At 47.0% G+C, this 17,299-nt stretch overlaps 1 protein-coding gene across 1 annotated transcript in view; it reads right to left on the bottom strand.

Moving 5' to 3' along the window:
• Positions 1-8,314, bottom strand: part of LOC140202453 (platelet-derived growth factor subunit A-like) — a 78,187-nt gene extending 69,873 nt beyond the window's left edge. Inside the window, exons 1-3 of the mRNA XM_072267318.1 lie at positions 8,280-8,314; positions 7,753-7,867; positions 6,274-6,370 (exon numbers count right to left, since the gene is read on the bottom strand). Coding sequence (XP_072123419.1) covers positions 6,274-6,370; positions 7,753-7,867; positions 8,280-8,314 — 247 coding nt within the window. The remainder of the gene's footprint in view (positions 1-6,273; positions 6,371-7,752; positions 7,868-8,279) is intronic.
• Positions 8,315-17,299: the final 8,985 nt, after the last annotated feature.

The raw sequence follows: 17,299 nt of genomic DNA, 5'->3' as shown, positions 1-17,299 counted from the left end.
AGATTACACTCATTTAAAAAAACTGCAAGGAAAGTTTTGGTACAATAAACTGAGAGTATAAGGGGAAATCTCTCTCAGTACCATGCCTCTGTGGCTGTCCTAATGGATAATTCCTCTGGATTTTCCATTTTATTTTACATATTCAAGAGACCATTAAGATACAGGAGTAAATTTAGACCATTTAGCCCATCTAGTCTGCTCTGCCTTTCTATCACAGCTGGTTAAGATTCAAACCCATTCTTCCCGTAACCCCATGAGCAATGAAAAACCTGGCAATCTCTACCTTAAATACACCTAATGACTTGGCCTCCACAGCTGACTATGGCAAGAAATTTCCACAGATTCACCCCCCCCCGTTGAAGAAATTCCTCCTCATCTCCACTTTAAAAGGCCATCTATTTTTTCTGAGGCTGTGCCCTCAGATTCTAGACCTCTCCTACTACAAGAAACACCCTCTCCATGCCCACTCTATCCAAGACTTCCTGCATCTGGAAGATTTCCATGAGGTATTCCCTCATCCTTCTTTACTCCATCAAGTACAGGCACAGAGACATTAAACGCTCCTCAGGGATTCATCATCATTATTACGTCGTATCATGTAGGTGATAATGGTTTTTCTGTGACCATGATTGTTCTTGGCAAATTTTTCTACAGAAGTGGTTTGCCATTGCCTTCTTCTGGGCAGTGTCTTTACAAGACGGGTGACCCCAGCCATCATCAATACAGATTGTCTGCCTGACATCGGTGGTCGCATAACCAGGACTTGTGATGGTCATACGACCATCCACCACCTGCTCCCATGGCTTCATGTGACCGTGATCGGGGGGGGGGGGGGCGCTAAGCAGGTGCTACACCTTTCCCCAGGGATTACCTGCAGGCTCGCAGAGGGAAGGAGCACCTTACACCTCATTCGGTTGACGTGTACTGTACCTCCACCTCACCACCCACCTCAGAGACTAAGCCTTTCCATCCATGTTGTGGCATGACCCGCTTCTCTACTCAGGTCAACAATGATTTTTTTTTGAAATATATTTTCAAATTAAAGGTTTCTGTCTATTTATTTTATATTTTTATTTAGTGATACAACACAGTAAGAGGCCCTTCTGGCCCAGTGAGACTGTGTTGCACAAGTACACCCATGTGTCCAATTAAGCTAGTCACCCATACTTCTTTGCAGTGTGGGAAACCGGAGCACCCGAGGGAAACCCATGGGGGTCAGGGGGAGAATGTACAAACTCCTTATAGATGGTGGCAGGAATTGAACCGGGGTCATAGTAACCACTATGCTACCATACTGTCCCTACGGTATTCATTTCTTTGTGTATGAATCTCCCTAAAGTACAGTTACTATTACAATTTCTGTTAGTTACTTTCTTTCTAACTAGTGCAGTGGCTTTAGTATAGTGTAGGTTGCAACCAGTGAAATATAGAATCACAGGACTGTCTTAGGCAAAGAAGCCTGTTGTTTGGCCCACTTCTTCCATCCCTTTTCCCCCATCACCTCAACACCGAACTGATTCCACAACCTAAAGACTCACTTTCAAGGACTCTATAACTCATGTTCTCAGTATTATTTATTTACTTGTCTATGTATTTATTTATCTATCTATTATTATTTTTATTAATTGTTTTTGTATTTGCACAGCTATGTATTAATTTATTGGATTTGCACAGTTTTGTCCTGTTTTGCATATTGGTTGTTTGTCAGTCTCTGTGTGTAGTTTTTCACTGATTCTATTACATTTCTTTACTCTACTGTGAATGCCTGCAAGAAAATGAATGTCAGGGTAGTATATGGTGACATATACGTATTTTGAAAATAAACTTTCTTTGAACTTTGAACATGCTTTCCTGAAGGTGTGTAAATTATTTTTCACCAAATGGTTTTCTACCTTACTTTACTTCGCCCAGATTGGCGCCAGCCTTTTAGATGGTTAGTTCTAGTTCTCTGCTGCTTATTAAGTTTTAGTCACATCAATCTTGTGCTTCTGTCATCACTATTGCATGTTTCAAAGAAATGAATTATACACATATGTAAATATACAGTGTGTGCGTGTGTGTGTGTGTGTGTGTATATATATATATATATATATATATATATACACACACACACAAACATACACACACACATATACATACACATAACCATTTAGTCCAGCACCTTCACTCTGTCTGCCACAACAGTCGAGATTTCCTGGTGGTGACACATTTTAATTCTACTTCCCATTCCCATTCCAACTTTTTAGTCCATGGCCTCCTCTACTGTCATGATGATGAGGTGACTCTCAGATTGGAGGATCAACACCTCATATTCCATCTGGGTCACCTCCAACCTGATGGTACGAACATCAATTGTTCTAACTTCCAGTAATTCCACCCTCCCCACCTTCCCCTTCTCTCTTTTTTCCAATCTCCATTCTTTCTCCCCGCTCACCCCTTCTCTTCTCACCTGCCCATCACCTCCCTCTAGTGCCCCTCCTCCTTCCCTTTCTCCCATGGCCCACTCTCCTCACCTATCACGTTCCTTCTTCTTCAGCCCTTTACCTCTTCCACCTATCACGTCTCACCTTCTCACTTTATACCCCACCCACCTTCCCCCTCACCTGGTCTCACCTATCACCTGCCAGCTTGTACTCCTTTCCTCGGCCCCTCCCACTTCGTATTCTGGCTTCTTCCCCCTACCTTTCCAGCCCTGATGATGGATTTCAACTCAAAGCGTCAACTGTTCGTTCTCACCATAGATGCTGCCTAACCTGCTGAATTCCTCCAACATTTTCTTTGTTGCTGTAAAAAAAAACGTTGCAGCTCTTCTCAACGACAGTCAACTCTGACCAAACTGAACGTCCGTGCAGCTCACTATTGTCCTGATCATGTGTCTGGTCTGTTTGTATTGAGGCTGAAGGTGTGCAGATGTCAAAGGGAAAACAAAGATAGAAGCAAGACCTTTGTCGAGTCATTTACTAACATTTGCAGTGATCTGAACAAAATTATGACGAAACAATTGACCTTTACTTGTCCCCAGGCAGTAAGGGGAGATTAACACCTCTACCCACTAACCCACCGTTTCACACCCCCAACCACCACTACTTTATCATTTCCTGTCAGAGTCACCTTATCTATAGATACTCTTGTGCCTAGTGTCACAACTGAATAGACACACGATCAATCTACCTTATGTATTTATATTTATTGTGTTTTGTACCTGTGAAGAGAACAAATTTCAGGTTGTATACAGTATACATTCTCTGATATTAAAGGAGCCTATATCTAAATGTAAAATCTAATCTTCTGTTTCTGTTTCTACTGCCTCTGTTTCTATCGCACGGTATAAAAACCGTTGGGGGGGCCACGGTAGCATGGCGGTTAACATAATGCCTTACTGTGCCAGCGACCCAGGTTCAATTCCTGCTGCAGTCTCCCCGAGATCACACGCGTTTCCTCCCACATTCCAAAAATGTACAGGTTAGTACATTAACTGGTCACATGTGTGTTACTGTGTGGCGGAGTTTCATTGGGCCGGAAGGGCCTATTACTGAGCTGTATCCCTAAATTTAATTTTATTAAAAAATAAGCCCAAAATTTTGCTAAACATTCTGAGATCTAAATCTTCAGTGATGTTCAACAACAGAGTAAGAAGAATATTTAGCCCTGAATTTTTGTTTTAATTATTACATTAATAAGGCAATAAAGAAGCCCAGTGGAACCACTGAGTCACAGAAACACTACATCGCAGAAAATACCAGTTGGCTCATTAATTCCAGACTGGCTCAATTCAAGAGATTCCCGATAAGTCTCTCACCCTATGACATCAAAAGTATTCTTCCTGCTCATAAAGTTGCCGGCCAACACTTATGTAAGAATCTCTATTCAAATAAACCAACTGATAGTTTATTTCAATATTGTTTGTGGGAACTGCTGCTCTTCCAAACATCTGTGGCAAAAGCACTTCATTTCTGTGAAGTACTTTGAATGTCCTTGAAAACTTAAAAATGTATTCAAAAGATGCTGTCAAAAAATGGTGCATTTTTCCCCATCTTGCAATAATAGTTTAAAGTAGAGACATGAGAGACTGCAAACACTGGAATGTGGAGCTAAAGGCTGGAGGAATTTAGTAGGCCGGGCAGCATTTGTGGAGGGAAATTGACAGTCGTCATTTCAGGTCCAGAACTCTCACCTGTACTGAGTATTCTAAAAACACAAGAGATTCTGCAGATGCTGGAAATGCAGAGCAACACACAAAATGCTGGAGGAACTCAGCAGGCCAGGAGGCATCCATAGAGAGGAATAAACAGTCAACGTTTCGAGTCCAAAACGTAGATTGTTTGTTCACCTCACTGGATGCTGCCAAGCCTACTGAGTTCCTCCAGCTTTGTGTGTGTGTGTGTGTGTTGTGTGTGTGTGTGTGTGTGTGTGTGTGTGTGTGTGTGTGTGTGTGTGTTGTGCTGAGGATTTAAAAGTTGCCCTTTAAGTACGGCTTTGAGGTTAGTTCCATTTATGTACAGACTAAAATTATAAAATAAATTGTTCTGTGGTAATTTAACTCTGCGTGTCCAGCGATGTATGTAAGGGGTATAGTGAACCACCGCAGTTAGTGTCATACAGTTATACGGTTAGGAAATAGGCCCTTCAGCCCAACTCATCCATGCCAGCTGTATTCCCATCTGCCCACATTTGTCCCACAGTCCTCAAGCACTGTATTCCACAAAACATCACCGCATTTATTTATTTTATTTAGAGATACAGCACAGTAACAAACAGGCCTTACCGGCCCAATGAGCCTGGGCCACCCAATTACACCCATGTAACCAATTAGCCTATCAAGCGGTACGTCTTTGGGACGTGGGAGGAAACCCGGGCGGTCACGGGGAGAAGGTACAAACTCCTTAAAGAGGGCGGCAGGAACTGAACCCAGGTCGCTGGCGCAGTAATAGTGTGGGTTTCCTCGGGGTGTTTGGGTTCCCACAGTCCAAAGACATACCGGCTGGTAGGTTAATTAGTCACAGTAAACTGTTCCGTGATTAGGCTACGGCTAAATCAGGGGGAGGAGGTTGCTGGACAGCGAGGCTCAACAGGACAGAAGGGCCTGTTTCGTGCTGTATCTTAGTAAATAAATAGACAAATAAACAAACAAACATAAATAAAATTGATAGATAAATCAATTGTGCTAACCGCTACGCTACCTCTAATAAGTGCCCCTTTTAATAAATTACTACAGATGTGCAATACATGAGGCTATAAGACAAAGGAGCCAAATTAGGCCATTTGGCCCATCAAGTCTGCTCTGCCACTAGGAGCGGCACAGTAGTGTAGTGGTCAGCACAGATTACAGTACAGGCGACCAGGGTTCGATTCCCACTGCTGCCTATCAGGAGTTGGTACATTCTCCCCGTGACCGTGTGGGTTTCCTCCAGGTGCTCTGGTTTCCTCCCAGAGTCCAATGATGTACCGCTTGGTAGGTTAATAGGGTCATTGTAAATCGTCCGGCGATTAGGCTCAGATTAAAATTGTGGGTTGTTGGGCAGAGTGGCTCGAAGGGCCGGAAGGGCCTATTCTGTGCTGTATCTCAATAAATTAATCAATAACTTCCAGTTTTCCCAATTTTTATTTCGCTCTTCTACGCCCCTTTATTGCCAACTAAGTAAGATGCTTTAACTTTAAATTACTTTTTGAGTTATCTAACAGTTTATACCATCTGCCCAGAATCACTGGTGGAGATGAGAATTCTGTGTTTAACAAGTAAAGTACAAATAAGGGATATTTCGAATGGAGTCACTCTCTGGTTAATTTTTACCACGTGCTACTTCTGAGGGCGTTGGGAAGGGTTGCTGTCAGTCTGTGACACACACCAACCGTCTACGGAAAAGCAAAATCTAATCACTGTTTGCAATGTAGACACCGCAGATTATCAGCCAGCCAAGCGCTCGCTCACTGTGGGATGGGGAATGCGTCTTTGACTGTGGACCGGGTCCAAGAATGCAGTTACAAAGCTCTAATATTTTCTGTGAGGTAAAACCGGGTGCTCTGCGCCTGGATGTGCCAAGGACGGCAAAGTTACGCGGCATTTTGCCCCAGGGTCGCTAGCAGACTGTGGTGTGTGTGTGTGCGTGTCTCAATTTCTGACCCCCGGCTGGAGACAAGGCAGAAACAAATAGAAACTGCCATTGTGAAGAGCACGTCGTACCCTACAAGGCCATACGGCAGAGAAGGAATTAAAATTCACACATCCATATGTATATATATATATATAATATGATGCACTTAAACATAATTTACCTACGGATTCAATCTCCAGGAGGCGCTGAAGATCACGGATACTGGTAATATCGCTGTGTGCCAACTTCTCCAACAGTTCTGGGGGAAATTCGGTTTCCTTTAAACAAAATAACAAATTAGCGTGCAGTACTGTGAAAGAGCGGCGTGACTTTTCCTTGACGGTGGAAGAAGTTTTGACAGTTTCTACCAAACTTGTAAAGTTTCTTTTTATTTGGCGTGTAGATAATCAGATGTCAGGTTTATTAGATCAAGCCCTGCTCACACAGTGTGGAACTTCACGATACTGAAAGGGGAAAAGAGGGCGGCGAGGGAGTGAGGTGGCGTTGAGCACGGTTCTTTGCAGGACTGGTATCTTTCGTACTGCCGCCTGCTCTGATGTTACCGACAGGCACGGAAAACCGCGCCTGCAATTCAATACTACAGAGGCCAGCACTCGTTCCCTCTGGTTCCCAGCCAGGCGTTCAATGAAGACCCCGAGTGCCACAGCCGAGTGCAGCAAGAAGCTACCCGGCTCGTGGTGCGGCACTTGGCGCTTTTGTTTCCTTCAAACTTTTCAGCGGATAATAACGGGGATCCCTCAAACTTCAGGGAGGGATTCTGACACGGAGAGCCTATTGTCCCCACCCCAGACGGAGTAAAACCCCACGCAGGACTACCCCGGCCCCTACACACAGACCCTCACACGCTTACTCAGACTTAAGTGACTACAGATAGACACACACAACTCACGCTTAAACACACACTGAGACACAGCCTTCAGGCACATACTTAGAATGACTTGAATAAAGACAGACAGACAGACACACACACAGAGCGAACCCACCGCTTCAACATACACTGAGAGACACAGACGGACAGACACACAAATGAATCACCCCAAACACACACCACCAGACAGGCCCACAGCAGTGTGAGAGATTGGGGGGGGGGGACAGAAAGAAAGTGTGAGACAGAGAGAGGGAGAGAGAGAGAAAGAGAGAGGGAGTGAAAGAGAGAGAGGGAGAGAGAAAGAGAGAGGGAGGGTGTTGGTGTTAGGAAAAGAAGGGAGAGGAGAGAGGGAGCGTCGCTCCCCTTCTTCACACGCCCACACATCTCCCGTGTAACAAAGCTCCCCCACCCTCACACACACACTAACGATCACCCACAAAGTTTTCCAGCGGTAACTATATCTGTTGTCCCTCTCCCCCACGCCTCCCCTGCTCAGTCTCAGAGCGGCTGGTGTCTTTTTCAGGCAACGATTGTCCCCACTCTCCCCTCACGGTCCATTCGCGTGGTTTTAGTTTTAAACTGTTAAGTGAATAGCGAGGCGCTTGGCAGCGCAAGTCGAAACCTGCCACAGTAAAAAAAATGCTGTCACGCACCAAAATTGCAACGCCAAAATATCCCTTTCCCAAGGCAATAAAACACACTCCGACGCCTGGGCTGAAGAAAGGGAGGGGGGAATAAAATGGACATTTGCAAAAAAAAAAGTGACCGTACATGCAAATGTCCGAGCGGGTAGCGCGCCGATCCAGTGTGCACCGTCAGGGCAGCAAACAGAGCAGGCTCCGGGCTCCGTGTCAGTTTCTTTGACCGAAATGCAGAATCATCGCCCCTTAAAACGTAGAGAGAAAGTCACAGAGGCAGCTGCGAGCGATGCATTGACGCGTGCTGTGTAGGAACTGAAAGGGGGGAAAATATAAAGAGCACCCCCTTACCTCAGTGTACACGCCAGGCAGGTAACACAGTCCAAGCAGAAAGTAAAGTGTGAGTCTCATTTCGCTGGAATATAGTTTCTTTCAGGAAAAGGAACCGATCTTTTAGGAGCTCCGTTAGTGCCCCTGGACGAGCCAAATCCTGCACCATCCCTCGGGAAAAGTAACGAGTGCGGGCGCAGTTATTGTTACATTAGGTTTGTAAGTTTCCTTGCCGAGCTCCCTCTCTCTCTCTCTCTTCCTGCTCTCTCTCTCTCCCTGCTCTCTCTCTCTCTTTCTCCCTCCCTCTCTCTCTCTCTCTCACTCCCTCACTGGCATCGGGAGCTCGCCAGCCGGTAAATCTGCATATTTGTTTTGATCAGACCAAACACACTGGGAGAAAAAAAAAACCCATGAGTCAACAGTGCACCGTTTTGATACCGCCCATCACCTGTGTGCTGCTCACAGGGATGGGAAGGGAAAAGGGCTTGTGTCTGAAGCTCAACTTAAATCCCTTTTTTTTCTCTCTCGAAAGAAAGGACGGGTGCGTTGCCAGATGAAGTTTAAACTCCCCAAAACTTTTTTTTTTGGTGTGGCATGTGTGTCTGCCTCTGCAGTTTCGTTTTATTTTTGTACATCTATGTCAGCTGGAGGTGCCGGTTCTTGTCATTTGCAGTTGGACCCCACAGAATTGGCCCGGTTGGAGAAATAATCCCTCTGTACTCGGACAGAGAGACGGGGAGAGGGTGGGGGGTGGTTGAGACAGTGCTGGGAGCCCATGATCACCGTGGTCTGACAAAGGAACAGAAACTGATTGAGTGGTCTAGGGTTTTTTTTTTCGCTTCCCAAGCCCGCGAAGCTGCAAAGTGAAACGACTTGCAAAATTGGGCTTCACATCACGTCTCCCGAGAAAGAGAAAGGGAGGGAGAGGGATCGAGAACACGGTGTCCGCCTAGGGGAACCTGCTGGTGGGCAGATTGTTGGGTCTTGATTTCGTTCCATCGCTCTGGGGAATGAGGGGGTCATTTTTAATGTGTTATCGTTAACCCTAGACTCCCCTTGCCCACACACATGGGAATTGGGAGGGAGGTGAAGAGAGAGAAAGGGGGATGGGAGGGAATGGGAAGAGGGTGAAGAGGGGCGGTATAGGAAGTGAAGAGAGAGGGAATTGGGAGAGGGTGAGTGGGATGGAGGTATGGGAGGGGAGTGGAGAGAGGAAATGGGGAAGGGAGTGGAGAGAGGAAATGAGTGGGTGAGTGGGATTGAGAGAAGGGGAATGGGGAGGGGAGAGAGGGGAATGTGAAGAGGGAGGGAAGAGGGGAAGGGGAGAGGGAATGGGGAAGAGAGGGGGAATGTGAGGAGGGAGGGATGGGGAGAGGAGTGGAATGGGGACGGGAGGGAGAGATGGGGAAGGGAGGGGAGGGGACGAGAGAAGGGGAATGGGGAGGAGAGGGAGGGATGGGGAAGGGAGGAGAGATGGGGAGGGGAGGAGAGAGGGAATGGGGAGGGGAGAAGAGAGGGGGAATGGGGAGGGGAGAGGGGGAATGGGGAGGAGAGGGAGGGTTGGGGAAGGGAGGAGAGGGAATGGGGAGGGGAGAAGAGAGGGAGGGATGGGGAGGGGAGAGGGGGAATGGGGGAGGGGTGAGGGGGAATGGGGAGGGGAGAGGGGGAATGGGGAGGAGGGGGAATGGGGAGGGGAGGAGAGGGGGAATGTGAGGAGGGAGGGATGGGGAGGGGAGGAGAGGGGGAATGGGGAGGGGAGAGGGGGAATGGGGAGGAGAGGGAGGGATGGGGAAGGGAGGAAAGATGGGGAGGGGAGGGGGAATGGGGAAGGGAGGAGAGGGGGAATGTGAGGAGGGAGGGATGGGGAGGGGAGAAGAGAGGGGGAATGGGGAGGGGAGAGGGGGAATGGGGAGGAGAGGGAGGGATGGGGAAGGGAGGAGAGATGGGGAGGGGAGGAGAGAGGGGGAATGGGGAAGGGAGGAGAGGGGGAATGTGAGGAGGGAGGGGAGGACAGAGGGAATGGGGAGGGGAGGAGAGGGGGAATGGGGAGGAGAGGGAGGGGAGAGGGGGAATGGGGAAGGGAGGAGAGATGGGGAGGGGAGGAGAGGGGGAATGTGAGGAGGGAGGGATGGGGAGGGGAGAAGAGAGGGGGAATGGGGAGGAGAGGGAGGGATGGGGAAGGGAGGAGAGATGGGGAGGGGAGGAGAGGGAATGGGGAGGGGAGAGGGGGAATGTGAGGAGGGAGGGGAGGACAGAGGGAATGGGGAGGGGAGGAGAGGGGGAATGGGGAGGAGAGGGAGGGGAGAGGGGGAATGGGGAAGGGAGGAGAGATGGGGAGGGGAGGAGAGGGGGAATGTGAGGAGGGAGGGATGGGGAGGGGAGAAGAGAGGGGGAATGGGGAGGGGAGGGAGGGATGGGGAGGGGTAAGGTGAGGTCTGGGTAAGAAGGATAAGGAGATGCGAAGGAAATGAAGAGGGATTGTGGGGATGAGGTATGGAAGGGATGATAAGATGAGGAGGGATGGAGTGAGGGGAAGGAGAGGAGATGAGGAGGGAGCACCCTCCTCACCCTCTCCATTCCCCGCGCTCCGCCCCCGTTGCCACGAGCTGATTTTCGTCGTACGCTCCTCTAGTCACCGCCAGGCCAGAGGGGCAGCTCTGCCCAATCAGGACCACCTCCCACCCACGTGGCCTCCTGACGTATCAGCCCGCCCGATCGGGGTTTCCGCGTGCCGCCCGGGCCCCGGGGATCGAGGCGCGCGGGATTCCCAGGAGCGAAGCGGCGCGTTGGGCTGCCGCTTGTGCACTGGCCGCGCATCTTGCCTCGCTATCTTGAGCACATCTCGGAGCAACGGGATCAGTTCCTCGACGAAACCAGACAGACACGCTCCCTCTGCAAGGTGTGCATGAAAAAGTTATATCATAATTCCGTGGTGTGGCGCCAATAACCGGGACATTGAGCCTGGTACAGGGATAATTGTGCATCCAGAACACTCTCAATCGGATTTTAGAGTTACCCCTTTCTCGCTTCCACATTGGGCAGATGGTTAATTAAGCATTTTTTCTGTATTTATTTATTTTAAATGCATATTTTCTTTATCCCGAAACCACAGCGGCATAAAATTATCTCCAAAGAAGTAGATTGCAATCACTAAAGTATTTGCAAACACAGCAAAGAGAAATTCTGCCTCCTCCTATCTTTGGTGTTTTCTGCAGCTCCCATGTGTGTTTTCTAAGTCGCTTTTGGCTCAGTCTTTGCCACTGAGATTTGTGCCATTTGGATATTTGGCCCGAAACACCATGTGAACCTGTCACTAAGAATTTCAACAGTTACACTGTAATTTTCCTGGGAGGAATGATCCGTTGGTCGCACCCAGCAGCATATTGTCAATGCTAAAGTTATTTATCTGCATTGAAAGTGTTGAGAATTAAAATGCACAGAAATCTGTTTCCCCAAATCCCTTCAGTTTTATCACTGGAATTTGTTAAGAATGATACAGGAGTTGTTACAAACTTTGAGATTGCAAATACTTAACTGCTAAGAAGCAAAGTGCAAGGTCAGTTGCACCCAGCATCCATCAATTTCCTGGGCTGGGCAGCAGGTCAGAATGCAACATTTGAAGAATGATACAGTGCATGATCTAAATTCTGGCCAACTTCAAACCACTGGGTACTGAAACCATGTCACATCTGCCAGTGCATTGCAGCAATGTGAAAAGCCAGCCTGTAGACATCTGTATCAGTCTCGACAAGTGTAGGGGTTTAGTGTAAGACCCAGATGACAAATAAATGTCAGGTTTTAATTTCTGTTAAATTGGGCTTCAAGCTGAATCTGAATCCGCTTTGTTATCACTGACATACGAAATTTGTTGTTTTTGGTAGCAGTACAGTGCAATACATTAAAAAAACTATAGATTACAATGAGAAATACCTATATAAAAATTAAATAAGTAGTGCTGAAATGTGAGGTTGTGTTCTCAGGCTGGTTCGTTGTCCGTTAATACATCTGCTGGCAGAGGGGAAGGAGGTGTTTCTAAAACATCAGCTCTTGAACCTCCTCCCTGCTAGCAGTAATGTAATGAGAAGAGGGCATGGCTTGGGTGGTGAGGGCTGGTAATGGTGGACGCCACCTTCTTGAGGCATTGCTTTTTGTTGAAGATACCCTCGATGGTGGGGCGGTTAGCGCCCTTGGTGGAGCTGGCTGAGTTTGCAACCCTCTGGTTTTAATCATAGTCATAGTCATGCTTTATTGATCCCGGGGGAAATTGGTTTTGGTTACAGTTGCACCATAAATAATGAAATAGTAATAAAACCATAAATAATTAAATAGTAATATGTAAATTATGCCAGGAAATAAGTCCAGGACCAGCCTATTGGCTCAGTTGTAAAGTTTGATGGCCACAGGCAGGAATGACTTCCTATGACGCTCTGTGTTGCATCTCGGTGGAATGAGTCTCTGGCTGAATGTACTCCTGTGCCCAACCAGTACATTATGTAGTGGATGGGAGACATTGTCCAAGATGGCATGCAACTTAGACAGCACCCTCTTTTCAGACACCACCGTCAGAGAGTTCATTTCCATCCCCACAACATCACTGGCCTTACGAATGAGGTCTCTAATCAAACTGTTATCCGTTATGGACAATCTGGCACAACCTCACCATGACCTACTGAATAAGCAACGAAGCACCCTTTCGAACGGACTCAATCAGCTCTGCTGTCACAAGGATCGTTACAGAAAATCTTCCCTTCCAAATGCAATAAGCACATACAACAGTTCATCTTGGTGTGATAGGAGAACACACATCATAGTACATCATAGTCTCTGCTTTATTATTTTGTACATTTTATAGCACAGTATTGCACATTGGTAAATTATTATTGTGTATATTATTATTCTGTACTTTATTATTAGTTAATATATTTATTTTTAAATGTTGCTGCTGTAATGAAATAATTTTCCACTCAGGATCATTACAGTACTTATTGTTATTAATAATCAGTACATAAAATTCCCAACGAGAGAGTCTGCAATACTTGAGTTGCTATTAGGGAATGAAGCAGGGCAGATGACAGAAGTTTGTGTAGCTGAACACTTTGCATCTAGTGATCACAATGTCATTGCTTCAAAGTAAACATGCAAAAAGATAGGTCTGATCCACAGGTTGAGATTCTAAATTGGAGAAAGGCCAAATTTGATAGTGTCAGAGAGGATCTGGCAAGTGTGAATTGGGACAGGCTGTTTTCTGGTAAAGGTGGACTTGGTAAGTGGGAGGCCTTCAAACCTGAAATTCTGAGAGTGCAAAGCTTGTAAGTGCCTGTCAGAATAAAAGGAAAAGATAACAGGTGTGCAGAACCTTGGTTTTCAAGAGATATTGAGGCCCTGGTTAAGAAAAAAAGGGATGCATAGCAGGTATGGGCAAGTAGGGACAAATAAGGTGCTTATAGAATATAAGAAATGCAAAAGGAAGAGATCGGGAAGCCTAAAAAAAAGCATAAAGTTGCACTAACAGATTAGGTGAAGGAGAAGCCTAAGAGATTCTACAGATATGTTAAGAGCAAAAGGATTGCAAGAGACAAAATTAGTCCTCTGGAAAATCAGAATGGTAATCCATGTATGGAGCCAAAAGGGATAGGGGAGATCTTAATTTTTTTTTTGCAGCTGTAGGTGGACGCAGAGTCTATGAAAGTGAGGCAAAGTGGCATCAACTTCATGGACCCTGTACAGGTTACAGAGGAGGAGGTGTTCACAGTTCTGAGGCAAATTAGGGTGGATAAATCCCCAGGGCCTGACAAGGTGTTCCCTCAGGTCTTGCAGGAGACTAGTGCAGAAATTGCCAGGGCCTTAGCAGAGATATTTAAATCGCCCTTAGTGACAGATGAAGTGCCAGAGGGTTAGAGGTTAGCCAATGTTGTTCCACTGTTTAAGAAAGCAGTAGTAGTAGTCATACTTTATTGATCCCGAGGGAAATTGTTTTTTGTTACAGTAGCACCATAAATAATTAAATAGTAATAAAACCATAAATAATTAAATAGTAATATGTAAATTATGCCAGGAAATAAGTCCAGGACCAGCCTATTGGCTCAGGGTGTCTGACCCTCCAAGGGAGGAGTTGTAAAGTTTGATGGCCACTGGCAGGAATGACTTCCTATGACGCTCTGTGCTGCATCTCGGTGGAATGAGTCTCTGGCTGAATGTACTCTTGTGCCCATCCAGTACATTATGTAGTGGATGGGAGACATTGACCAAGATGGCATGCAACTTGGACAGCATCCTCTTTTCAGACACCCTGCGCCTTTGGTATATCCATACCAGACAGTGATGCAGAAACAGGGTCAGGTTTGTTATCACTCAAACATGTTGTGAAGTTTGTTGTTTTGCTGCAGCAGTCAGTGCAATATATAAAATATACTCCAAATTACAATAAGATATACATACTGTATATATGTATGTGTGTGTGTGTGAAAGATAAATAAGTAGCGCAAAAAGCATACAAAAATATTGACAAAGTCCTGACGAAGGGTCTGGGCCCGAAGCATCGACTGTACCTCTTCCTAGAGATGCTGCCTGGCTTGCTGCGTTCACCAGCAACTTTGATGTGTGTGTTGCTTGAAACTCCAGCATCTGCAGATTTCCTCGTGTTTGCAAAAATACTGAGATACTTTTAAGTGGCGGATTAGAAATCTGCTGGCTCCCAGTCAGACTGCAGTCCACCGCACACCTAGCGCGATGCTATTACAGCTCAGGGTATTCCAGAATTCAAAGTTTAATTTTGTCGCTGTCCGTAAGGAGTTTGTACGTTCCACCCGTGACCGAATGGGTTTCCTGCTGGTGCCCTGGTTTCCTCCCACAGTTCAAATTCCTACTGGTCCGTACATTTATTGGCTGTTGTAAATTACTATGTGATTATGCTAATGTTCATGCACCATTCAGAAATCCAATGGCAGAAGGAGAGAAGCTGTTCCTGAATCATTGAGTGTTACAAGGTTGGAGTTTTGGGAGCGGACCCAAAATGCAAGACACAGACACTGAAGTTCTAGGAACAGGACTAGGTTTGTCAAGAAAGCAAGGGAAGAAACGACGCTGGACATTGACACAGGCCCTGGACGAGACAAGGACACCGGGCCTGGGCTAGGACTAAGGCTAGAAGCCCGGGACCCGGACAAACAAGGAGCCTGGACTAGGAACTCGGAACTCCGGAACCAGAGCCTGGACAAGGACCCGGAACCTGGGTCTTGACTTGGAACCGGAACCCAGGTCTAGGATCTTGGCAAGGACAGGACGTGGCTACAGGACAGGACGAGGAATCTCCAGAGCCGGGCTGGGCGAGGAACATAGACTGGAAGAGGCACCAGAACTGGATGAAGGCATGAAGCTCAGACTTGGACAGGGCACCTGGACTTGGTCTTGGAGCACAGGAACATATAGCCTTGGACTGGTGCACAGAGCCGGGACCCCTCCTTGGGGACAGGACTTAGGGCCAGGGCTCTACACAGAGTCAGGACCTAGGGCCGGGACCCTTACACAGAACACGGGGACACAAAGAGACAGTTCCAAACTCAACAATAGGTAGTTCCTTATCATGGCGTGGCAAGGCTCCAGTCTCCGGCAGTTGAACTTGACGGCGATGCAGGCCAGATAGCAGGCAAAGGTAACAGAGGGAGATTAGTGCCGAAGTAACTGTTGAGATAAACTGCCAGGGATTCAGAAGGGAGGGGAGCAAGAGAGAGAGAGAACCGTCCAGTAGGGAATCCTTGGTTTGCGAGGTATTTATGTGCCAGCCCACAACAAGAATCAGGTGCCTCAACGTAACCGGGGAAAACCGGAAAACCTGGGGTAAGGATCAACGGACCGGACTGGACCGTGAACCGGAATGCGGACTTCACGGACCGGACCATGACATTGAGTGTGGGTCTTCAGGCTCCTGTACCTCCTCCTTGATGGTAGTAATGAGAAGAGGTTGTGTCCTGGATGGTGAGGGTCCTTCATGATGGATGGAGCCTTCTTGAGGCAATGCCTTTTGAAGGTGTCCTGGATGCTGAGGAGGCTAGTGCCCATGATGGAGCTGGCTGAGTTTACAGTTTTCCGCAGTTTTTTTTCTGATCCTGTGCAGTGGCCCCTCCACACCAGACGGTGATGCAACCAAGTCAGAATGCTCTCCGCGGCACATCTATAGAAATTTGCAAGAGTTTTTGGTGACATACCAAATCTCCTCAAACTCCTAATGAAATGTGGCATTATTGTCTCCAAGGGACCCCTGGATCCATCTGTCTAAATAAGCATGCACGCAAATCCTGTCTTCTGCCACAAAGAGAAATCCAGTAAATTCAGATGTGGTAGAGCACGGTGCAGCCAGTTTATGCTGATCATCTGGTATCCATTGTACACTAGAATAGGGCGTTCCTAGTCTGGGGTCCAGTAGAACATAGAACAGCAAGGAGGAGGTGTACAGGATGGTAAGAGGCAGAGATGGAGTGGGCAGCCAGATTCTTCTTCCCAGGCTAATAGGAAGGCATCATTTTAAGGTGTTTGGAAGAAAGTACAGTGGGGGTGGGGGTGGTGGGCTTGTCAGGTATATTTTTTGACGCAGAGAGTGGTGGTTGCATGGAAAGCACTGCCAGGGGTGGAGGTAGGGTCAGGTACATTGGGGGGCATCTAAGAGACTCTCATATGGACACATGGATGCTATGTGGGAGGGTAGGGGTAAATTGATCTTAGAGTGGGTTGAAAGGTTGACACAACATTGTGGGCCAGGGGGCCCTTACTGTGCTATACTGGTCTATGCAATAGCACAGGACAGGCCTTGTGACCCATGGTGCCGTACTGAACTAATGAAACTAGTCATCAAATGTCTAGCTGAACTAATCCTTCTGCCACACAATGTCCATATCTTCCCATTTCCCACACATTCATTTGCCTACCTAAGAGCCTGTTGAACGCCTCTGGCACCCACCAGTCTCTGTGTAAAACAAAAATTGCACCTTACATCTCCTTTGACCTTATCACTCTCACCTTAAGTGCATGCTTTCTGGTATAGAAACATAGAAAATAGGTGCAGGAGTAGGCCATTCGGCCCTTCGAGCCTGCACCGCCATTCAGTATGATCATGGCTGATCATCCAACTCAGAGCCCTGTACCTGCCTTCTCTCCATACCCCCTGATCCCTTTAACCTCAAGGGCCATATCTAACTCCCTCTTAAATATAGCCAATGAACTGGCCTCAACTGTTTCCTGTGGCAGAGAATTCCACAGATTCACCACTCTCTGTGTGAAGATGTTCCTCATCTTGGTCCTAAAAGGCTTCCCCTTTATCCTTAAGCTGTGACTTAAAACTGTATTAAATATTTCAA

The sequence above is a fragment of the Mobula birostris genome, chromosome 9 (genome assembly GCF_030028105.1).
Source record: "Mobula birostris isolate sMobBir1 chromosome 9, sMobBir1.hap1, whole genome shotgun sequence".
NCBI classification, from domain to species: domain Eukaryota; kingdom Metazoa; phylum Chordata; class Chondrichthyes; order Myliobatiformes; family Myliobatidae; genus Mobula; species Mobula birostris.
Note: the sequence above shows the minus strand (reverse complement) of the source record. Positions and strands in the feature narration are given on the sequence as shown.